Genomic DNA, 24707 nt, shown 5'->3' on the forward strand with positions numbered 1-24707 from the left:
TTAAGGAACTGAATACTTCTTCCACCATTGTTTATTACAGTCTCTGTCTGTCTGTCTGTCTTAAGGAGTGTGCATGTGTCTGCAGTCTCTGCTCTGAACTCAACGGGGGATTCGTTGATTGCAGCAGAAAGTCGTGCCACAGAAAAATGTTTTTAACACAACAGGGACAACAGAGAAACACAGTTATCAAGGTAAAATGTCATTAAGAACGCTCCAGAAAAACAAATGTGCAGAAAGGTTTTGTTAGTGAGTGACGTATAAATACACGTAGGGATAAAAATTTAAAGCAGTGTGTGGGTGTGTGTTTGTGTTTCCTGTTTTGCAGACATGGGTGGAGGTTTCACTTCCTCCTGATCCAACCAGACCTGAAGCCGACAAAAATCTGCAGTCCTGCAGGTAAAGAATAGAGAAGACAATCTTGCCGTGCATTGTGGTTTCAGTTTGCCTGTGTTCAGCAGCTCGTGGCAGAGTTTGGAGGATCTGATGACAGAATCAGTAAAATACAAACGTGGTGTAAATTTAGAAATGAGTCACATCCTGTCTCCATAATTAAAACCAACACAAAAATGTTTTTTTCCTGTGTATTTGAACTGTGTAACTGCTCAGCTTCACCTGACTCATTACAGGACAGTCTGTTGAAGCAAATCCATTTACATATCTAGTGATTTCACACAGACTAATTCAATTTTGTTTACATGGTAACTAATGTGGAAACTGGAGGTGAATCATGCAATTTCACGCCCACTGTTGTTTGCCAAAAGCTCATGCTCGTTTCACTGTATTATTTTAACACCTACTGAATACTCTGCTCTCCCGCTGGAAAACTTTCTGCTAATTGCTGCACTTACGGCTTTATTTTTAACAATGCATTATAGATCGTCTGCGGCAGTTCGTGGCTCCCTTCCATTTGTACAATCCTCCGCAGCATGTTGTTTTGTTGACTTGCTAGATGTCTGCAGGCATTCGCTCTGTGATGCCCTCCGAGACACACCAGTGATGAAGAGGGAAATTAACTTGACATGACACTCACTGAGGAATGCTCAGCCTCCCCTCAAAAATACCAAGTCCTGTCCTCAGGCAAAGTAATTTGGCTCTAAGTCCTTCTCAGGAACTAATCATTATAGGATTATAGTTGTGTAGGCAGCGCTCAGGTGCTAATGCTTAGTAATGTGAAAGTGAGTCACGGTGGCGTTGAGATAAAATATCACAGACTCGGTCGATCGTACCTGGATCAAAGACTTCTAAAGTAAATCCCAAACTGCACTCAGCTCGGGTTCCTTTGAGGACACGTCAGATGTTTAGAGCCAAGGGAGCAAATGCATCTCGAATGCAACTGTTGGTCGATATCATCTAGAGCATCTGCATCTGCATATCCTCAAAACACAGAGCGTCTCAGCGACTTGATATGCAGCTTTAGTGCCCCCCTGTGGTGACAGATATCACTGCACAGAACAATCAACAAGTGGCAGTTGTATATTTCATGGGAAGGGCAAGGACATGTTTTCCACACTTTACATCCTTCTTGGCATCATTTGAAACTGTTGTTGACACACTGACATGTAGGAAATAATCACAGTTTAGTCAAACATGCCATAATACAGTGTGCTCTAAGCCCTGTGTTGTTCTGTAAGTCAGCTTTACAATACATCAGGGCCCTCCTTAGTGTTTTTATGTCACCTACACATGAAGCAACAGATAGGCTTTAGGCAGTAGAAATGCATTTGATAAGACTTCACACCCCATTCACATATCAGAGCAGATTTGTGCCACCAGATATGATTCAGAATTGTATCAGCGATCAAAGGTTAACCTCTGATAACAAACAGTGGTGGAGACTAAAGCCAGCTCTAGTGTGTGTCGCTGACGAGGTCCCAACAGGGGGCGTCTGACTGAGAATGCACAACAGCTGAGTTCATTCTTTAGACTTCAGTACCACGATCATCAATGTTACAGGCAGCTGACTCACCGGAGGTGAAAAGTCAAAGGTCACAGCATCTGAACAGTGTTCCTGTCGCCCCAGGGTTGTGACCTTGTGAATGAAAATTACAGCATCTGGCAGTGACGTGTGATGGACTTCAAAGTTCAAGTAAATGGCACATGATTCAATGAACTTATGAGACACACTGTGGATTTCAAAGACATATTTGGCATCTTCAGGGACTCACACACAACTGGAAATGAGACAGGAAGCACTTTAATGTGCAAATAATACAAACCAAAATTAAAACATCTGTCTTTGTTGGACAAATTCGACCTTTTCATCAGCAGTCGACCATCAAGTCGCAAGCTTTTATTGATGACTGCTTTTGTGTGCTTAATATAAGTATCAGGTACTTACGCCCAGGAAGTGTCATTATACAACACCGGAATTACAGGACATCTTATTTACTGAATCAACTACAAATATGTAATGTGAAAAATCTATTGGCCAGCATTTTATTATTTGGATGATATACATACATTTTCTTTTGCTGGATTGTGACCCCCTCACCCCCCATCCCTCCCCGGCTCTCGCTCGCCCTCTCTCCCTCTTCTTGGTGTATGGCGCCCCCTCCTGTTGCTCCTGGTATGTTCACATCATTTGAAGCAAAAACCTTAACTGTTTCCTGTTAAAACTCATCATTTTGATTCAGATTTTACCCAAACAAGAACAAAAAAATTGCAAAACCTGCAGGGGAGTTATTATACCAAGAAATTCAATTATACAGTGCAAGTGAACCAGAACGTATTATGGTTCTTTTAATGTGCAAGAAATTAGTTGCGCTTGCATGCAAAATGATTTCCTATATGACAGGAAATATGGTTGGTATGGTACAGAGGAAACTGCTGGAGAATAATAGAGCTGGTAGCTGCATTGAACTGATTCTCAACATTTGTTTGACACCTCAAGATTTCTGAGAAGAAGGAGCCACAGTTCAGGGAGGAAACCTTCTGTTATGGTTTTTACCCACTTCAATTAGAAGACAGTTATGCCACTTCCTGTAAAGAACGATATAATGTTGTAAACCCAGCTGTGAATGCGAGCTAGACTTTTAAAAATGGTTCTAACAGAAATTATCTGTAAATGTCATCAGCAGAAGAGAAGCTGCAAGCCGAGAGATTTTAATCTCTGGCCACAAATATCCTATCTAATTTAATATGTGGTGCGTATGCAAAGCAGGATATTGCTACAAAAACTTTTACTTGTGGTCTCTTGACTTGTGTGCTTGTCACTTCGTCTGACTGCGCTGCATCTGCACAACCTATTAGCGAATTTACACATTTGAAAATATTGAAGAAGTAACTTGCTGTCTGATTTGAATTCACTTTACAAAAATCAGCAATAATCAGAATCATTGTTTCATCGTAACGTCCCTGGTGTTGCAATAAGCTGTTTATATACAAAATATACACTACTTAAGATGAGTTGGGAATATTTTATTATTTCATTTGTTTATTCTGTGACATACAGTGTTATTGCATATACATGCATCCATATTCTAATATTACTATTTTGTGTAGTTGCATTAAATTAAGTTCAATAATGTTTCAAACATTAAGGTTGAGATTAGGTGCATAAAACTATAAATATATACCTTTAATGCACACGTGAAGTTGCATTACTTTATGCATGTTGCACTCTACATGCATGCATGTGTGAATAAAACTGTCCTGACTAAATAATTAGTTTATGTGTGGGCTATAAAAGAAGTGTATGGAAGGAATATAAAGGTAGATTTGTCATTAAAGGTCGTTACCAGTGCATAAATTATTACCTGAAACGACTTTTCACGAGCTGTAATGACGTGTGCAGCAAATAAAAGTTAGTATACGCGCCGTGTAAAGTTTTATTGTAGAGGACTCCCCTCCTGCTCGGATGGACGTGTGAATCCGCGCATGCGCTCTGCCGCCCCTGTCCACCAGGGCGGTGATCTCTCTCTCTCTCTCTCACTCTCTCACTCTCTCTCTCTCGCTCTCTCTGGGTGTCTCTCTATCACTCCCTCTCTCTCTCTCTCTGGGAAAAACCCGAGCAGGAGGAGAGCGAGCAGAAGGGGGGAGGAGAGCAGCAGAAGGGGGGAGGAGGCGGACTCCTTCTTCTTCTTCTTCTTCTTCTTCCGATACAGCGGCGGCGGCAGGATATTTAGAAAAATAAATAAAAAAAAAAAAAAAAAAAAGATATCCACCCCCACCTCCTCCCTCCCCCCCACTGGTGCGGAGCGGCAGAGGAAGAAAAAAAAAACACACGGATGTGCCTCAGAAAGCGCAGCGGATACCGCCCTCCGGACCTTATTAATGCCAAGATTGTGAGTATCTGATCGGCTGCAGAAACGAGCGTGAACGCGGGGAGCGGAGCGGAGGGGAGCGGAGGGGAGGGGCGCTGCTTTCAGTTTAATTTCCCCCCTCTGTGGTCTCCAGTCAGCGGCGGAGCTTTTCCTCGCTCCGCGGTGTTCAGGAAAAGGTCGGTCTCCGTGACTCCTTCCCTCCCCTCCCCTCCCTCCTTTCCTCCCCTCCTCTCCCCTCCCCTCCCTCCTTCCCTTCTCTCCTTTCTCACCCTCCCCGGCTCCCTCTGAAGAGCGGGCAGCAGCAGGCAGGCAGGCAGGCGGTCTGTGGGGGAGAGAGGAGTCCGGTGGACCCCTGTCATGTCCCCGTTAAACGGCTCTCTTAGTGACAGCAGCGGGTGTTTTCTGTTTTTACCCTAGTTCTTCCTGTAACAGAACAGAACGAGCTTTAACACACAAAACAGCTTCTTGAGAAAGTAGGGGGACAAAAAATATGGTTTACTTTATTTTTGATGTCTTGCTTCCTTTATGGGTTTTCTTTCTGTTTCTAAGTTTGTTTTAAGCACTGACAGTTAGCTTAACTAGGCTATTAGGGGCAACTGATTCAGTTGTAATACACATCTGTAAAAATTAGCCGCTGTGAGGATTACTTTTTGTGTTGAATATCATGCTTCTGCCTGAAATCTTCAGTTTCAAGTTCATGTTTCTTTTCCCGCTTGGCTACCTTGGTGTCATGTGACTTTTTTATTCTGTCAGCCAAAAGCAATTTGTCGCTAACCTAGCTAGCTATTTAAGATAGACTAATTGTGGTCGCCATGGTTCTCCGCTGCCAAAATGCTAACGTGCACCTATGGCGTAGTTTTCTGTCAGGGGTGGTACATTGAATAGATACTGTAAATTAGCTTTTTTTTTGTTTTCTTGTTCGAGTTTGGTAACTGTAACTAGCAAGATAGCAGCGTGTTAGCTTGAGAGGTAGCTCGTCGCTAACTTCCATGACATGCTAAAGAATCTTGCATGCAGGCTCGGCTAATGCCTCAGTTTTCTCCGGTTGTAAATCAAGTCTTTGCTGTGTACGCTAATATGTTTCAACATTGCTAACATTGTTTTATTTTAGAGCAGCAGATGTTCTCTTAGGGATGCAAGTTTTTGCATTTATGTTACAGACAATAGTAGTTTGTGGCCTTAATGTTGCTGGTCTAATGCGTTATAACCTATTAAAACACAGATTGGATTTCCTGTAAATCCGTTTTAGATACACTTTATTATGACTGGCGATCTGACCAGAAGCTAAGTTCAGAATCTGTTTAATTAAAATGACAATACCACAATCTGAATTGCAATCTTTTTTCCCCAATTTTTAATTACCCGGTACTGTAGCTATACTTGAAATAGCCAATTAATTTCACCACTGTTGAAGCACATTACTGCATATAAAATGCTCCTTGTCATTAGCCATTAGCTAGCAAGCAGTGGCACCTATTGAGGGTATTTATTTCTGTGTTTGATAAATGCTCGGTCAAATCAAATCAACTGTCTAATCCCAAAACTTTAGAAGTAATATCTGAGCTCTCCCCCTGTCGTTAAATAACTGGGTGTCTTCCCCTCCAGAACATCTGGTTCTGCGTCCGACTATCTCAGAGAATAAACTAAACCCAAACTCTTGTTCTGAATGTTTTTCATGGGGAACCCCCAGTGTGGTCAAAGCAGATTTACTGACACATTAAAAAGCTTCAGCTCATATCTGGGACAGTTGAGACCGGAAACCATTTACGTACAGTGTCTTACAGTACTTCCATTTTATCATGACCTTGCTGTACTTCATGGTATGTTTATGTATAAACTGACACTAAGAAGTTTCTATCTGCAGTCCAGCAGTAGCCTTATTGTATACAGTGTCTTGTGGAGCACATGCTTAGTATAAACTATACATTTAATACCCCATTGGGACTTGTAAAGTTCCTAAATAATTACTTTTTATGACTGTGGTAGGTGTAACCACTTGTTAGACACTTTTATGAGGAAGAGACACAAAAGCAGAAATGAATGTGTTGCTGCGATAATGTATAATGTGTGTCATTTGAAAAGAGATGGTACTTTACAACTCGTCCCTCCCTCATTCATTCATTGTGTGGTAAACGTATTACCATGAATCATACAGGACAGCTTTAGGTGAGGGTTACTCACAGGAAGGTGCTTTTAAAATTTGAATTAAAGGTGGAAGGTGTCAGGAATGTCTGTTTTTTGAAAGCATGGCTCTTTGCATTGCCTTCTACTTTCTCTTTTGGTGAGTCTGAACATGTGGACCTGCCGGCTATCAAATGTCAGCATCCAGCTCCTTTTATCCTCCTAAATCCTTGTGTTTTGGGAGTCCTTTCCTGTGCCCTGTTCGAATTACATACTCAGTTCTAAAACAAATCCTCTTGAAAGAGAAGTGAGATTTGTTTGTAGGTGTTTCTGTGAGTTTGTGGGTGTAAAAACTTTTTCACACATCACTCTATAAACCAAGCGAATGGAGGACAAAGTTTGATTAAACAGCTTCGAACACATTCAGTGTGAAAACGCCCTCAGAATCCACATCCCTCCTCATATACGGTCTGTCATTTATGGGGATTTTTGACCTAAAGCAGCAGTTGTAGACTGCGTCACCGTGAAAACCATAATCAACAGTATCCGCTTTCAGAAAAAGTATTCTGTGTCTGACTTTTGAGGCCCAACCTGAGATGAAGAAACATACAACCTCCATGATACTGACCTGATTAGGAGTCTAGAAGGTTTTTTTTCCTACTTCTTGTTGCCAGTTGGTACACACTTCCTCTTCCTGTGTCTTTCTTCATTGTGTCTGTTGCTTGCTTCCTCTTTTTTAACTTGGTCATCATCTTCCCTTCCTGCGTCTTTCTGTTTCCTCCTTTGTTTTTCGTTTCAGTCTCTTATGGTTTGTCTTTCTGTCCAGCTGTGGTGATGTGTTTTATTAGTATGTGGTTGCCATTTTCCCAAGTGCGTGTGTCTCGTCATTATAATTTTGTCCTGTGAGTGGCTGGTGGTTTCACTTGTGGTTGCTTGTTGGTGGTTTGATGTTTTATAAGTCCATAAAACAAATGTACATGAAACCAGCAGTCTGATCGGTGATGTCAGATAAAACCTCAGATCTCCCGAATGTCAAATGTTTGTCCAGGAATCTGTCTTAGTTTTAGTTTGAGCACCACATAGTTTGAAAGGATCACATGAAGAGGTCCTTATGTAAACATTAACATAGTGAATCCTTTATCAGCCGATACCGCTGACAGTGCTATGTTGTCATCTGTTCAACAAACTAACTCCAATCCGAAACATGCACAGAAGTTAAGGCAGTATTAACCATCAAACCAGACAAAAATCAGTCAATCATCGGGTAGTTATAACAAATACAGATCATATCTCTTCTGATTGATAAAATAATAAATTGATAAAAAAAACCTCACAATATGCGTGCAACAGATAACATTTCTCCAAAAAAAGGAAATCTTAAGATTCACTTAATTTGCCCAGAATAAGTCATCTGTGTGGTCAGTGGCTAGAAATCTTGGCAGGCCTACACAGATATGGAATTGATTTATAAATATCAGATTGATACAATCACCAGTCACTCCATGTGCTTTTTTTATGAACTTGTCACATGTATGAGGCCCTCACAAAGTTACATCTGAAATTTGAGCTCACAATAAATTGAAATCTTGTCTGACTGCACACTTGTTGGGTTTGAGGCCAAAATCCCCAAATTAGTCCTTTTTATTTCTCCCAAAACGACTTCTTAGCTTTCATTAGCTCTCCTTATTGAAACTAAATTACATGATGAGCAACAACCTTGCCGCTAATTTCCATCTCATGGCTTCAATTTGGAAGTTTGAAACCAAGTTACTCACTTGAGAAGGATTTCAAAGACAAATGACCCCTATAGGGCAGCTGCTTTGGAAAAAACTCAAACCTCACATCTCCAAGCTTTTTAACACACATACTTTATTTTTTTGTCTTTTTGTTCAGTAATGTTACTTTATATTGCTGTTAACATTTTGGAATTGTTAGTCATTGTTGATTGGGCCTGTATTCACCCCTAGTTTGTTGCATTTTCACTGATTATTTCAGCAACTGGCTCAATGTTCCTGGTTGGTCCTGTGTGAGCTAAGGCAAAAACACTGAATTGATCCAACGTTACACAATGTTTAGCTGTGAACTTGTGTTTCAGCTCTGGTTTGTCCAGTATTCACTGATTATTTCAGCCTTGTTTCGTTGAAGTAATTGTACATGTGGTCAGGTCCACTATGAACTGGTGTCAAACCCCTGAACCAACCCAAATTTAATATCATGTTTAGTCTTGGGCTCCAATATCTGGTGGAGTTTTAGTCCTGGTTTGGTCCAGTTTGAACTGGTGTTAAATCCCTGGTCTGATCCAATGTAGACTGATGTTATTGCCCTGAATTGGTCTAATATTATATCATGTTTAATCCTGGTTTGGTCATATACTTGGTGATGTTTCAGCCCAGGTTTGGATTAGAATGCATTCATAAATCAGTCCTTGTGTGCTTCCAACCATCCACTGGTGTTTCATCCAAGGATGTGCTCATCCAGCTTTTATCCTTCTAATACCAATACCTCAAATCAATTTTTCCAGAGTATGGATCCACTAAGACTCTATTTTTTCCCCAAAACTGTCCATCTCACTGCTTGGAAAACACTGGAATCACTTATCTGTAATTAAACATACAGCCAGGAAGTGCTTGGAAACCAAAAGCTGCCAAAAGGGAGTGAATTAGTTTAAAACACAGAATTCTAACATGACATTGATGAAGAGTCTGTATTTAATGTGGATCAGTCGTGTCATTGCCAAAACTCGCTCTGCATATTAAAGTCAGTGTTCATACTGATGCTGATCTGGTGGGTTTTCATGTAACACAGAGGCACCTGATTAATGCGTTAACGTGTGTGAAAGTAACACATGTTGTCATAGATGGGAAGTAGCCATGACACACCGTGATGTACCAAGACAAGATTTTCTGAAGCTGCTGATTAGGTCATTTCGTTAGGACATCCTCAGAAGGTTTGCACAAAAGAACCTCATGGAAACACGCTGATTGTTTTTTTTCTTTGATTAAATCTTTGGAAAATCTGAAGCCATAATTTGAATGAAAACTTCTGTGGTGCATGTTTTTTGGAAATGTATTATGTCATAGATGAAAGATCCACTTCTTATGGAAGGTGACGATGGACAACTGGTCCACACACACTCACTATGGCCTTTTTTTCTCTCCTTTGTGTGTGTGTGTGTGTGTGTGTGTGTGTGTGTGTGTGTGTGTGTGTTGCCTGTGTGCACCTGTGTTCTTGTGGATAAATACATTCCCCTGGGATTGTTTGTGGCTGTCACACGCTGTGTTTTTGGTCCATGACTGCATGATCTTGTGGGTTTACACACACATTCATGTATGAATGTGAATGTTTTTGCGATGCATTGTGCTTGTGTGTTTACGTGGCATATTGCGTGGATGCTTGTTTGCGTGTACATCTGTGTGTATGTTTGTGTGTGTGTGTGTGTGTGTGTGTGTGTGTGTGTGTGTGTGTGTGTGTGTGTATTTATAAAGGAGAGGTCCGAGGCAGAAGGGGGGATGACATGCATGTGTCCGGCCTGCTAACATCGCTGACGACTCGCACACTAACCGACTGCCCGCCCTCACAACATGACGGACGTTCTGGTAAACCAACAGCACCTCCTCCTCCTCGAACTAACTGTCTCATCAGCTACTATTGTCACATTTCATCTCTGTGTTCATTCCTTTAACTCTCTCAGAATTTCTTTGTTTCACTGTCTGGGAAATATCTTTGTCACTGAAACTGTCAGCTAGCAAAAGGCTAAAGGAAATAATAGAAATAATGGGCTGTTCTCAGCCCCTAATAGGGCCACAAACTTTCATATTTGCAGATCTGTGTAGCTTCTGGGGATGTGAATCTGATCCCAGTCCCATACATATAATACCAGGTATATTATAGACATTATAAATTTACTTCTGCAGGAGGTTGGACTGTGTCAAGAGAGGAGGGCAAAAAACATGACTAGTACTTGGAGTGTCGATACTATAGAAACTTTCAGATATTCAGTATTGATATTTAGACACCAATACTGATAAGTAGATCATTATATTAGTGTTATAAATGGTACATTAAATTCCGCATCATAACAGTCATGAGTCTTGCTCATATATCTTCCGCCATTGCTGCTGGGATACTTGTATAACAACACACGTCGGCTACCAAAACATCTTAGATAAGATATGCGATTCCTCAACATTTGGACTGTATTTGGATAAATGTAAGACCTTGAGCAGTACTTGAAACTGTAGTTGAGCCGTGACTGATGACATTTCAAGTGTCCATGAGAACACAAATATAGACAAGAATGCAGCTTGAGAAAGGCCCTCGTTAAATCCCCAATGGCCTGGGCCAATAATTGGTTTTAGAGCAAGGTAACTGAATTTCAGTCTCAAAGGAGAGGGACTGGAAAAATGACAGTCAACAAGAAGAAGCCTGCCTCCTTTCCCACTGACTCTGATTTTGTTAATGAGCTCAACTGAACAAATACTTATGTGTAATGTTCAAATATTGATATCAGTGGTGTCAACCTCACGATTTCTGGATTAGTTGGGCTCTACTGTACTCTTCATTCCAGTGTATTTTTTCCCCTCTCCTCCTCATTCTCCTAAATTAAACTGTCATTTAATTTCCACATGTCACTGCCACTGTCGACTATATATAACTGCTGTCAGCTTGTCTCCCTCGTATCTGCTTGTCATTTCTCTCTCCCCTCTCTCCCCCTCAGTTTGCCATCTATCTACTTCTTCTCTCGCTCTCTCCCTCACTTGTTTTCTTATCTCGCTCTCCCCCTACCCCTCCCATTCCCTCCACTCTTTTTTATGCATTATCCTCCCACTTCAACTCTTCATCTCCCCCCTCTCTCTCTTTCTCTAGTACTTCCTTCCACTCCCCCAAATTCCTTCATTCTCACAACTCCCTCTCCCCTTCTTTTCCATTATACTCAATGTCTTCACTCCCTCTAATCTTAACTGTCCTCTCATCCTTCATCTGAATGTTTCCTTGTGTAAGATTGATGTTAAAGAAACCTCATACATGATGTGTTTTGTAAAATTTTGCCATACAGCAATTGCTCGACGGCAACTCGGTATTTAAGTTAATCAAATTTGCAAAGTGTATTGTTACAGTTTTCTCTGACGAGGTCGATGCACCTCAGGAAACCTTCTGCAAAGATATGTGTTCCTGTGAGAGTAGATTAATAGTTGCTACATCACAGGAGCCTCACAAAAGTATGTGGACACCTGAACATTACACCCACAGGGTTTCCATCAGGTAATCCATTAGCGGAGGTGGTGAAGCATGGCTCAGTGAGTCAAGACAAGCGTTTAACTAATATGAACTAAATGCAGACTTTCTTGGGTTAAACCCTCGACCAATGAATGATCATGAAACTAACTTCCTTGTGGTCTCTAGCAGTGAGTGTTTGCTTTGAGTCTTGAGTTTTTTTCCAACTTGTAAAAACTTGGGTTTCCTGTTTTTTGCAACGTGCCGTTCTGTTTAAAATGTGTGAAACAAACCTAGAATGTCTCCTGCTGGTCCTGACTATGTCAACTTGTTTTTCAAATTTACCAGATGAGACACAAGTTTATTTGCAGGGGTCACAAAAGGGTTGTGGAGAATAAATAAAATAACTTATTTTAGACTGAAGAATAGTTTCTTACCTTGCATTGCCTGTACAATGATATAATTTGCTTTGAAATAGTTTTAATAGCGAGTGTTTGTGAGAAACAAAGTGTACATGCACTCAGTCTCAGGGTTCATGAACACCAACCTGATTTTTCTCAGGGGGGTTGCAACTCTAAAAGGTTGAACCACTGGCTTAAACAATAGGCTCAGCCAGTAAATCTGTGATGTGATTGCTTTGTGATGTAGCGTCACTGCTCATTTTCACCTGAAGCATGATAAGCCTAGTGTTACATTTCATTAAAATGTAATTCCATCAGATGCTATTGAAGGCATCCTTTATGTCAGATGAGGTGTGGTGCCTGCTTTCGTTATGCTGCAGGAAACCCTGACCCGTATTTGACTGTTGAACATCTCATTCTAAAACCATTGGCATTAATCCACCTCCATTCTTCTGGGAAGGCTTTCCACAAGTTTTTGGAAACTGGCTGCAGGGATTTGCTCCCATTCAGTCCTGGGAGCATTAGTGAGGTCCAAAGAAACTGATGTTAGGTGATCAGATCTGGCTGCATTCCAGTTCATCCCAAAGGTGTTGAATGAGGTGGGGGTCAGGGCTCTGTGCAGGCCAGACATGGTCCTCAGCAAACTGGGGAAACCGTTTATTTTAGAACCTGGCTTTTGTGCGCGTGGGCATTGACGTGCCGAAACAGGAAAGGGCTCTCTGCAAACTGTTGCTGCAAAGTTTGAAGCATGCTGTTGCCTGAAATATCACGGTATGCCGCAGCATTCAGAGTTAGGCGATTGGAAGTTAAGGGCCCAAGCCAAGACACAGACCAAAGGCAAAGTTGTGGAGAGAGGTTTCTGCCTGATGCATGGATACCTGGAGCATTTCCATAGCTTGGGGAATTCATAGTGAAATTTGTGAAAAATTTGGCATTCTTGTGAAGGAAAGACATGTTGACAAGTCTGGACTGGACTCCAGGGGTGTCCAAGTTCAAAGGAAGAAAGAATGTAAGTGCTGGTTTTAGGAGCTTTTCTCTGTAAGCCATTTTGGCATGAATAGGCCCATGTAGTCATAACGGGTAGGGTTGGGTTGATGTGTGTGTGTGGGTGTGTGGGTGTGTGTGTGTGTAGACACCAGGTCTGATTCATCAAGTTTCAGAAAGAAACCAAGAAGCGCTGTGTGTCACAATACCTCTGACTCTGTTTCCTGCCGCTCTCTCTCTCTCTCTCTGTTTCTCTCTCCATCCTTTTCTGTTGCCTTTCATGTCTCGTCCTCCTTTACTGGAGTGAAGTCGTGTTGATTGATGAACCGTTGTAGCTTGTGGCCATAGAGCGAGAGAAAGCAAAAAGAAGGACCCGTTTGTTCTTTCATTCAGTCGTCCATCGTCGATCCACCATTGAAACATCTCGTCTCTGGTGAGCTTTGCTGCTGAGTGTTTTCTGTGTGCTGGTTGTTGAGCAGGGTTCGGGTATCTTTAACTCACTTAAAAGTTCTGACTTTTAAATCCGATAGTGGAAGGCAGTACCACGGTCAGAAGAATTAGAAGAATTGTGCCAAAGTGAAAGTTTCTTCATTCTTCAGATTTATCGTACATGATTTGATAACCCGACTGTGGGTTATGAGGGAAATTCTCAGTTCTCTGTCGGTTGAAACTCTTTCACCACCCTGTAAGAAAACTTTCAAAATGCTTTGTCATCAAATTTTGAACTTCTCAGTTCTTGAAAAGTCGACATCTTGGGTTTTTTTGCATGGCTCATAAACAACAAATAACCCACATATTTTACATGTTACAAATCAGAAATTTTCAGATGGATTTCTCCCTTTTCCAGGCAGGTGTTGGCTTCAGTTTGTAATTTAAGTGGATCCCCATCAGTTGCCTTGTCAGCAACTTCTATGTTGGAAATGTAAGGTAAACGCTGGGTTAGGGTTAGACCAACATTAGATTAGCATCTAATTTAAATGCCTGCAGGGAGTTTTGTTCAGGGATGCTCAGCCTCCGACACGCGAGACTTGAGTGGGATTTGAAAGCTTTACTGATGTAAGGAAAGTCAAAAGTCATTCTCATGTTCTCATGGTTAGTTTTGTTCAATGTCAGGCTACTACTAATGGTTATATTGATTATTAACCAATCTGCAGATTATTTCTCTCCATTATTGATAAATCTTTTGGTCTATAATTGTCCCAGATGAGTTTTGTTGAGTTGTTTCTCATAGTATGCTCATTCACTGTGATGGAATAGCTGGTTTCAAAACTCAGACTGCTAAGTTTTTAATTGCAGTCATGACTGATGCCAGTGGAAAAGGTTAAGCTGTAATGTAAAGTTAAGGCAGTTTGTAGTCAATAGATTTCCTCGTACTTGTATGTAAATGTCGAAACATTGATTTTGGATAAGGAGTGTGTTGGCATGATGTAACGGCTGACCACTAGGAATGGGGATTGATCAGTTTATATTGACACAAATTCAGTTGTCGATTCTGTGCATTGGTCCAATTCTACTTCCATGAATTCCCTTATTGATTCTTGATAGATTTTCTGTGTGGAAAATAGAAGGTCTACACAGGTCATGGCAGGTCATGGTAAGTCTAAGTGCCGTGTTGTAGGCAACTGGACTCATTTCAGTTTCTTGAAGACGTTTCACCTTTCATCCCAGAGGCTTTCTCAGTTCCAACTAACTGGCGGGGAGCTGGCATTACCCCTCCAGGTGTATTAGGTGACACATTACGGCATTTTCCCCTTTCATTTTGCTAACCATCTGAGAGCAACACCACCTGTGATCAGTTAACTGGTGAAAAATCTCCAGACGCCCCCTCCTTCCATCCACTGACATTTGCACGTTCTGCAGAGAAACACAAACATGTTCTCTTGTATTAAATCCTGCCTGCAAAAAACCCGGTTGTAAAGTGACATCTCCTATTTAATGCAGGCCCACTCATGGCAATGTTTCATACAAGCTCGTAAGTGCGCCTGGTTGTTGCGATGGTTGTGGGTTTGTAGGTCGTTAAGAAGGGCTACGAAATTAACAACAAGCTTCATCCACATGCGGCTCACCTGCTGTCGTGAAATCAGAATCAATGGGGGGAAAAAAATCCAAAACAAAAGGTGTGTTTTTTTTCAGTGTCTTACTAAAAGAATATTGCTGATGAAGAAAGTCAACAGAGTGGACACATACTGAGAGAGAAAAACAGAATCCTGAAAGAAGGTATGCTGCCGTTCTGTGGGACACAGTGGAGATGCTGCTCTGTTGGGAAGAGAGCATCACATACACAGCATTCCTGGAATTTAAGTATATGTTGCATCAATAGATGCTTCAGCATGTTGCTGGTGTTTCCACCTTTTACTTGAAATGATCATTTTACAGGCGTTACAACCAGTGCTGTTGTCATCTTTCTTCATAAAATGAAGCCACACTTTGGCCCATTTCTCCCTCTCTGCCATGACTCCTTCTTTTATTTTTTATTTTTTGCAAGTTTCCAGCAGTGTGCGCATGAGTTTGATGTCATTGTTTTGCAATGCTCAACTGTCTTGACTGAAAAACATGCTGGAATTGATAATTTTGTGAGTGGACAACTTTGAATCTGTCCTCGAAGCTGCTGTTAATTTGGTGTTTGAGATCTTCTACTTTTTCGCATTTAAAACTTTCAGCTGAGCAGATGATGAGCAGGCAGAACTTCAGTGTTCACAGGAAGTGTGGCTGTTGATGAACACATACTTGCTGTCAGCTGCAGGGATCAAACTTGTCAACTGACAGGAAGACTTTTAAAGGGCCAGTTTGCTGACAAAAAAACGTTTTCTTACACTCACCTTTTAATGGTATTGAGACGCAGAGATGGAATTCCTTTGTTTTTATTCATCTCTCAGATTTGTAGTTCCGCCTCCCCATTACAAGGGAGGTGAACAGAAGTACAGAGGACTTAAAAATGGCATTTGGAATAACTCGTCAGAAACAGCTCTTTACATTAATAGAATCTGAGAGTATCCAGAATAAGAATGTCATTCCAGGTGACACGCACAAGATATTTGATTTAGTCATTTTAAGGTTTTTTGAATGTTTCTTGCCTCTCGTTTTGGACAGAAAATGTGTTGAAAGTGTTTTAGTGGGATTGCAACATCCGCTCGAAATGGGCGTGTTGCTGCTTGAATGGTCGTAGTGGTATTTTTGTGTGGTGTATGTGTGTGTTTTTGTGTGGTGTGTGTGTGTGGGATGTGGTGTGATTGTAAGTGGACACGTGCATGTGGTTAAAATCGTGCGCATCACAGTGTGTTAGTGTGCTGTAACCTTAAATGCACGTGTGAGCAGTTTTAGCTTGATTAAGTGTTGCTGGTCACTGTGTGTGTCTGTGTGTGTGTGTTTGTGTGTGTTTGTGTCCGTATAAGGAGAGGAGAGGAGATGAATTTGGGAGCTGATATGGTGTGTCGGCGCAACCCTCTGGTGAAAAACCTTGAATCTGTCACCTCAGAGTGCAGCTAGACTGGATTTATAGACCCACTTACTGTGTCTGTGTGTGTGTGTGTGTGTTGTAAATTAAGAGAGTTTCAGTGTGAAAGCATGGGCGTTTGTGTGTGTGTGTGACATTTTCAAAGAAGGAGTAAATGAAGAGAGACAGACCAAGAATGAGAGGAGAGGAAAATACAGTGTAAAGCGTGTGTGTGTGTGTGTGTGTGTGTGTGTGTGTTAAACAGTGCATTAGCAAAGCTTTGGCAGTGTTTAACATGTCAGGACAGGAGTTTGGAGAAGCTCCCCTCCTCCGTAAAACATTTCTCCTTTCCTGCACTGGATCTGAGGCGTGACTCACTAAAATCCACCTGCGCTGCTGTAAAGGTTACTGAGGAAAAATTATGACCCCAAGAACAAAACTCAAGCCCTGGTCAAAAGTTTGCAGTTTGGTTTGGTATAGGCACTACAGAATGACAACTGCTTGGATAGATTTCAGAAAATATAGTGGATTCAGTTAATATCACTACATTACTTCTATAATTTGAGTTGTATACGTGCACCCGCAAGTAACTTGGTCACGTGATCACTGTCACTACATTAACTGATTTAATAAGTTAAAAGATCTCCCCGTTGGCTTTTTTCTTTCACACTGGACCCAAACTGCTTTCTCTTGAGTCAAATTCTGTGCTTGTTTAACCCAACCATCCACCCCTGACCTCCTCCCTGTATCGATTTTTCTTCACCTTCATAAAAATGGGTCGTAATAAGCTGCTTTCTTAGTCGACCTATGTGTCTTCTGTCCAGGCCAGGCTGAGCAAAAACATCCAACATTTGCAGGATCCAGTTATTTAAATGTAAGAATTTGCTGCGTTTATGAGCATGAATGAAGAGTTTTTGGGTTTCAGACTGCTGGTTGGACAAAAGAAGCAATTTGACGTCATTTTGATGTCATTTTGGGCTCTGGAGACGGTTTTAAATAGTAGGTCAACTAACAAGCAATATAAAAACAGATCGATCAATTGATGGATTGGATTTGCCAGTCTTTTTAGTTGTTTATGTTTATCAATGAAAAATGACATCTGCCTGACTTACCTGGTTCCAGTTTCTCAGCTGTGATCATTTGCTCATTTACTATTTTATTATTTAGAATTCAGTAGCTTTTGTATTTTGTATTGTTGGTACATGGATTTTTAGCACATCTGTACTTGTGCATTCACATTAAGAGTACTGTATGACACTGAGACGGTTCACGCTGCTGCAGTTTGACCTTTCAGTTGAGACAGAATACTTTCCCACCGCCTTGTGTTTCCTAGTGGTATCGTTATCGCCACCGCTGATGCAAAGACAACTACATCATTTGCCTCAGAGTTACCAACAACATAGAACAAACATGAGTTTATCCCTTTATTTAGTCCAGAATAGAGCCACGAAATGGTGCCAGCCTGACTGGATCACCAGTCGGCCTTCACTGTGTGAGAGACTTCATGCCTGGTGGCTGACAAAAACAAGAAAGGTTTAAGGGAACCCATCTGAACTAAGATTCCCTTATTACACAATCAACATTTACTTCACAAGAGTATGTTAAAGCAAATAACGTGTGCATTGCCAGTTTAAATTGTCTTTAGATCGTCGTTTTAGATCAGCAACATTTAACAGACATGCAGCACAGAAGAACAAATGAGTGTAAATGCAGTGTATAAATGATGAACCGTCTTCTTTTACTGAAGAAATCAGAGAATCTGGAGAGGGTCACTTCCTTTCTTCACTAATGCCTCCGATGTCCTCAGTGACCCTCAGTCAAGAGTGAACTCTGTACTCTTCCCAGTATTCAGCAAAAAATATGCTACAGTTAACAGAAGTCTTTCATTTTAGGGTTCTATACTGTGAAATATTAAACCTCAAACACATACACCAAGCAAAGAAAAAGTTGTACTGATTGCCCCCAGGCGGTAAAATTGCAGACGCTTGTACTTGGATAAGGTCGGTCCTTCCCTCCCTTCCTCTTTTCATAGAAAACATGAAACCATGCCAAAGCAAATAACAGTCCACTAGTTGTTTTGTTGAAACATTAACCTCTGAAGTTCACATTAATTTTGTCCTGAGTGGTAGTTCCTCTGGGGAGCATGAATATACTTTCTTGTTCTTATCCCTCAAAATCTCATTTGTGGTCGACCCTGTCAGTAAACCTAAAAGTTTCTACGCTTATTTACTGGTCCTCTTTCATCTTGTTTTTTCCGTCTCCTGATCTGTCATTGTGATCCCCACCTCTCTGCCTCACACACACACACACACACACAGAGCTGTTGGCGATCGTGTGGTGAGATTATGGAGCAGTAATCTCTCAGATTAATACTTAAAATGAGCGCTTAATTACTTAAACCCCGCTGGCAGGTGCAGCTGTGTATGTGTGTGTATTTATGTGTGTGTCTGTGACTGTGTGTGTGTGTGTGTGTGTGTGTGTGTACTGGTAGATGTAAATGGAGTACACAAAAGCCCCGGCAGTGTCTCTCTCTGAATTTAAATTTCATCTTGCTGTATTGGCGCGGTATGTGAGTCCATCTGTGCTGCCAGAGCATGCAGAGCTGACACAGGACGAAGCAGGTGATCACAGCAGGCTGACTGAGCATGAAACATTCAGCCTTACATATACAGTCAGTTAAAGTGTGTGTGCTCAATACTGTACCCAGCACAACAACCACACACCTCCAGAAACAAACACACACACACACAGTAATGATGTCACAGTTTACCTGCACTGTCAGAGAGGAGACAGAGGAGCACTCCCTTCCTCTCTTTTATCACCCGCCCCATCTTTTATAACATCCAGCTATCACATTTCCTCCTTTGTGTGTGTGTGTGTGTGTGTGTGTGTGTGTGTGTGTGTGTGTGTGTGTGTGTGTGTGCGAGAAAAGGCAAGTCTATACAAAAAGTGTGTGTGAATTCATGTGTTCTCGAGTTGATGACTGAACTCGAGTAGTTTCATTACCACTTTAGTTAGAAGGAAAGAAAAAAACAGACTCCGGCGAAAAGAGATAAAGAAAGAAAGAAAGAAAGAGGAAATAAAAGAAAACAGAGCACACAGACTTCACAGAAATACAGATTAAGTAAGAAAGAAAGAAAGAAAGAGAAAGAAAGAAAAGAAAAGGACGGGCTAATATGTTCAGTTCCTTTTGAGCACATGTCTCACTTCCTCTTTTGTTCCACGTGAATGTGTGTGTGTGTGTGTGTGTGTGTGTGTGTGTGTGTGTGTGTGTGTGTGTGTGTGTGTGTGTGGTTTCTAAGTCTTTCTAATGTCATCTAGCTTAATCAGATTAACACTCCGACCCAAATCTTGTTAAACACACACAGACACACACACATACACACACACACACTCTCACACAAGGCAATTCACTTCCTTGTCATCTTAACTCTATCTCTGCAAATATGTTTTTAACCTTTATTTATCCTGGTTATGGTTGGCAGGGCACCCATACTGTTTTCCTGCAACAGGCCACTGCACATGCACACGCACACGCACATGCACACACACACACACACACACACACACACACACACACACACACACACAGAGTATCTGAGAATCTAATACATGGTGGTAGACAAAAGTCTCGACTGGTTTTATGTTGAATCACGACTGTGTGACTTTACAGGCAGCAGGTTTTTATGAACACGAAAATGTTGCAGGTTACTGTTTTCATTCATTGATTTACCAGCATCACCGAACATCAAACACACACACGCACACGTACACACACGCAGGTCAGCAGCCCACTTCTGTCCCTGTGCTGGCAGACAGACACACAGACAGTCGACAGCTGGAGGCTGATGTCAGCTGAGCCGTAGTCTCACCATTTTAGAGAAATGTGAAAATAACAAACGCAGCCCAATCTAACGATAGCATTGACGTGGAATTATCTGCATGTGTGTGTGCGTGTGTGCGTATATGCAACAGCTTACTTCTCTTTGTCCGTCTGAATGCACCTTTATGTGTGTGTATGCACGTCTGTGTGTGCTTTTTCATTACGTATATGCATATTTGCTCTCTTTTTGTGTGCATGTCTGTGAGTACAGTATGTGCTCATACATGTGTTGTTGTGTGCAGCCATAGAGCACGACTGTGTGTATCTGCCCGCCTGCAGCTGGTTCTTCAGCTGCTCCTGACCCACATGTCGCAAAACGTATTAACTTCATTAGAGCCTGGATTTTTTGAGCGTCCGAGCTTTAAATAAATAATATATCAATAGGAACTACAGTTTTGAATATTAACAACAAACAAATGTCCTCCTGCAACATCATCTGAACAGCCAGTGCACCAGAGGCTCCGACTCCACGGCGCAAAGTTGAGAAACCTGCGTGTGTGTGTGATCATCTGTGTGTGTGTGTGCGTGTGTGTGATCACAGCTCAATCACATGATGCATCACATTGCCCGGTCTGTCTCCATACCGGCTCTCTTTCACTTCCTCTATTCTACATGGTCTCTCTGTCTCTCTCTCTCTCTCTTCTTCCATCGCTGCTCTCTGAATGTGTGAATCTCTTGTTTCCCTCTTTCTTTCTACCTCTTTTACTCGGTAATCTCTTTTTTTTGTCATTTTTAATCATCTCACAGTCTTTTATTATTTTTGTCTGTATGGCTGTCTTTCTTTCAGCTCTACTGTCTGCCCTTTTGTATTTTCTCTCTCCAGCTCAACACCCCTCAGTTATAAACCATGAAGCAGATTTGAATGTAAAGAAGTTGCTCATAACTTTGCCTGCAAGTCACTGAAACTGCTCCTTTATCTAACTGACAAATCTCTCTTTCTTCTCCAGTCACCCGCCTATCTGAATTTACAATTTGGTTGTTATTTTTGGAATTCATTGTTTGTTTCAGCGAGACAGTACTTCAGTCTATAAGTATGCATTTTATCCAAACCCTGCTGAGTGCTTGTATTATTTGACTTGAGATGCTTTCCTGTAAATTCATAATCGTGTGGAAAGGCAAACATGCTACTTGTAGCGTTTGACACTGACACACACGATCGCCACATTAACCGTGCTACCTTGCGGTGATTACTGTAAACAAAGATGATCACGTGGAGAACCATTTTTAGCCTCCCGACACCAGCAGTGTTGTTCCAGCTCAAGTTTCTCCAGATTCTGACACACATTTACAGACTTCATATTGGAACACATTGTTTTCATGAGTAAGAGAAGTCATCTTCTTTTCCATCTTACTGGGAGTCCTTCATCAGAGTGTTTTTGAAAGGTTTTACTCTGCGTGTCCACTGGATGCAGCTTTGTGGCCTCCTGATTTATAATATCTGGAAATCAAGTGAGGATCACATAATAAATACAGATGTGTGTCTTTGCATTTTCTCCTTTCATACCCTGTGAATCCTGTCTTTATTAGGGTTGCAGCGATTTGATTTCCTTCATTTTGCGATGCCATCTCAGAAAATATAGATTCATGACATTCCATAACACACTGTAATGCAGAATTATGTCATTATTTTTACCAATTACTTTGACCCATACAGGAATGAAAACACAGGATCATTTTGGGCGAACAAACTCTTTATTTATTATTTTGTGCCCCACTGGAAAGAGCCACCCTCTAAACTACTTGACAGTGTACAGTAGCTCCACCTCCTCCTGCTACAGTACAATACTAGTTATGCATTCATGCATTTGTATGTATGAATAGTACATATATAAATAAGTACCTTTACTACTTACTCTAAAAGTAAAGTTTGCTATTAATACTTTGGCACTTTGACTTGAGTCTGATTTTGAATGCAGGATATCAACTTTCAAACATTGTTATTAGAATTCCCTTTTTAATATATATATTGTGGCTCGTCTCAACAATTCAGAAGGACATCTCAGTACCTTTGTCTCTCTCTCTCTCTGCAGTACACAGGTCCGGTCCCGGCCGAGCGAGGGGGCGAGCTGGCCATGGGGGGAGGTCGCAGCGAGACCTCTGCACTGAGCGGGACGGGAGGAGGGCGCGGCATGACCACTACCCAGAATTCCCAACGGCCCAACGCCTGCTGCTTCTGCTGGTGCTGCTGTTGCAGCTGCTCATGGTAGGATTCACACACACACACACACACACACACACACACACACACACACACACACACACACTCACGCACACACACACACACACTGCATTTACACTGACAATTACACAAAGGAACACTTGCACACGTGTGCCCTTGTAACGTAAGTAAACACACACTGGCAGAGCGGCTCTCTGACACACAGCTGCCTTATCAGTGTTTCAGTACTCTTCATCGTGTCTGCAGCCTGAAGAGACCTGAGATCTAAACTTCAGCAGTCTGTGTCAGCAGTGCTCATCTGTGTGTGTGTGTGTGTCTGCTTCCTGCTGATGTTAAAGCTGTCCTTCTGTAGAACGATCGCTTCGTAAGCTGTGAAGCATCGTTTGCCTAGTCTCTCTACTGAATAAGACTCTGTTGCTCTTATTCTGTTGCTTAGAAGTCATCATCTTTATGTTCTCTAATTTGCTCTGTGATAGAAAGCGGTGATCACAGGGAGCAGAAAGTTTGGAGTAGAAATGGCCAAAATGTGTTTTATGTTACTCATGTTCAGCAGGTTACTGAGGATTTCCTGAAGTGGCGTTATCTTGTCTCCATTTGTAAGGAGGAAACACAACCAGCCCGAGCTGACCAATCACAGTTCCTGTGGTTTCCACCAGAACACTGACACATACTTCTATTTTTTTAGGAGTCTCACATCGGAGCATTTGGTCAAGTCTAGCTATGTACACACACTCACACACACACACACACACACGCACACACACACACACAGGAATACATTGGACAAACCTGCTCACAGTCACACACGCTGAGTCTCCAGACGTTAGTCAGACAGTAGCTGTACAGTGATCAGGGCTATAAAGGTCCCACAGGGGGAACTAATTATTTATAGCTTTCTCTCTCTCTTTCCACACACACACACACACACACACACACACACACACACACACACACACACCTGTAACTGCTGCCATACCCTGCTGTTAACATAACTGTGGTTAGTGTTGCCAACAAATGTGGTTGTAACACTCGTGGGTGATTGTACATGTGTTTATAGCCCTGAGAGCAATTACTGTGCTGTGTGTGTGTGTGTGTGTGTGTGTGTGTGTGTGTGCGTGTTTGTGTGTGTGTGTGTGCGTGTTTCCTGTCTGAAAGCCGTTTTATCATGTCAGTCTCACCTTCAGGAATGAAGAGGAGAGACGGAGGCGGAGCCGGAGGAAGAGAATATCACAGGACACCAAGATGGAAACCATACCAAACTGTGAAGCTTGGTGAGTCTGCTGTGCCAACACACACACACACGCACACACACACACACACACACACACACACTCACACACACACTCGTTGTGTTTGGTTGATTTGGGATATTTTCTCTTGAACGTCTGAACTTGTCGCTCGACTCAGAAACACCAACTCAAAAAATGCACATTTCTCTGGTTTTAATCAGCAGGCTGCATACGGGATCCACAGTCTGGATTATTACAGTTGTTCAGCAACAAATAAATAAGAAATAGTGAATGAATAAGTCAACAATTAAGACATTAACATTTTTTTTCCCACTCCTCCTCCCTCAGCACCAAACCCTCGATGGAAGAGATTCGGCTGTGGTCTCAGTCCTTCGACAAGCTGATGAAGAACCCGGCGGGTCGAAATGTGTTTCGGGAGTTCCTGCGGACGGAGTACAGCGAGGAGAACATGCTGTTCTGGCTGGCCTGCGAAGACCTCAAAAAGGAAATCAACAAGAACGCCATTGAGGAGAAAGCGCGCTCCATCTATGAGGATTACATTTCCATATTGTCGCCAAAAGAGGTAGCAGAGCTGTCGGCTGATTCAAGTATCAGTCAAACATTAAATCTCTCGAACACGTCAGTCAAACTTAACATCCAGAGTAACACAGACACCGTTCTCTTCTAGTTCCCTGGGACTGTTTTCAGACTGTTTTCAGGGACGCAGATTCGAGGCTTGTGTCATTGTTTAAATTCCAAAAGATTATGACTCGTTAATCACTTCAGGATGTTGAACCATCAGGCGGATGTTGCTCAAGGTCTGTTCCCGTGTCTCAGGAGATGATTTTAATTTAGGGAACTACAAGGTTTTGAAAACATTTTCTTTTGAAAGATTGGGCGGATTCATTTGTGTTCTGCCGTGTGGATGTTGCTTCATCTGTGTCCAGAATTTTAATTCTGCAGCGAGATGTGCGAACAATTATTTCAGTAACACAAAAATA

At 41.8% G+C, this 24707-nt stretch overlaps 1 protein-coding gene across 9 annotated transcripts in view; it reads left to right on the plus strand.

Annotated features, from left to right (window-relative positions):
* Positions 1 to 24707, plus strand: part of rgs19 (regulator of G protein signaling 19) — a 32665-nt gene that overhangs the window by 2150 nt on the left and 5808 nt on the right. For 2 of the 9 annotated variants that reach the window (XM_037104541.1, XM_037104540.1), the window contains 6 exons: positions 66 to 191; positions 326 to 396; positions 9869 to 9979; positions 22329 to 22501; positions 23650 to 23748; positions 24055 to 24289. In XM_037104541.1, coding sequence (XP_036960436.1) covers positions 9965 to 9979; positions 22329 to 22501; positions 23650 to 23748; positions 24055 to 24289 — 522 coding nt within the window. In that variant the 5' untranslated portion in view covers positions 66 to 191; positions 326 to 396; positions 9869 to 9964. Of the gene's footprint in view, positions 1 to 65; positions 192 to 325; positions 397 to 4107; positions 4284 to 4311; positions 4439 to 9868; positions 9980 to 13244; positions 13416 to 22328; positions 22502 to 23649; positions 23749 to 24054; positions 24290 to 24707 lie in introns of those variants that run through there. The other 7 variants (XM_037104542.1, XM_037104545.1, XM_037104543.1 and 4 more) reach the window with 7 other exon arrangements.

This window comes from Acanthopagrus latus, chromosome 7, assembly GCF_904848185.1.
Source record: "Acanthopagrus latus isolate v.2019 chromosome 7, fAcaLat1.1, whole genome shotgun sequence".
In the NCBI taxonomy this organism is placed as follows: Eukaryota; Metazoa; Chordata; class Actinopteri; order Spariformes; family Sparidae; genus Acanthopagrus; species Acanthopagrus latus.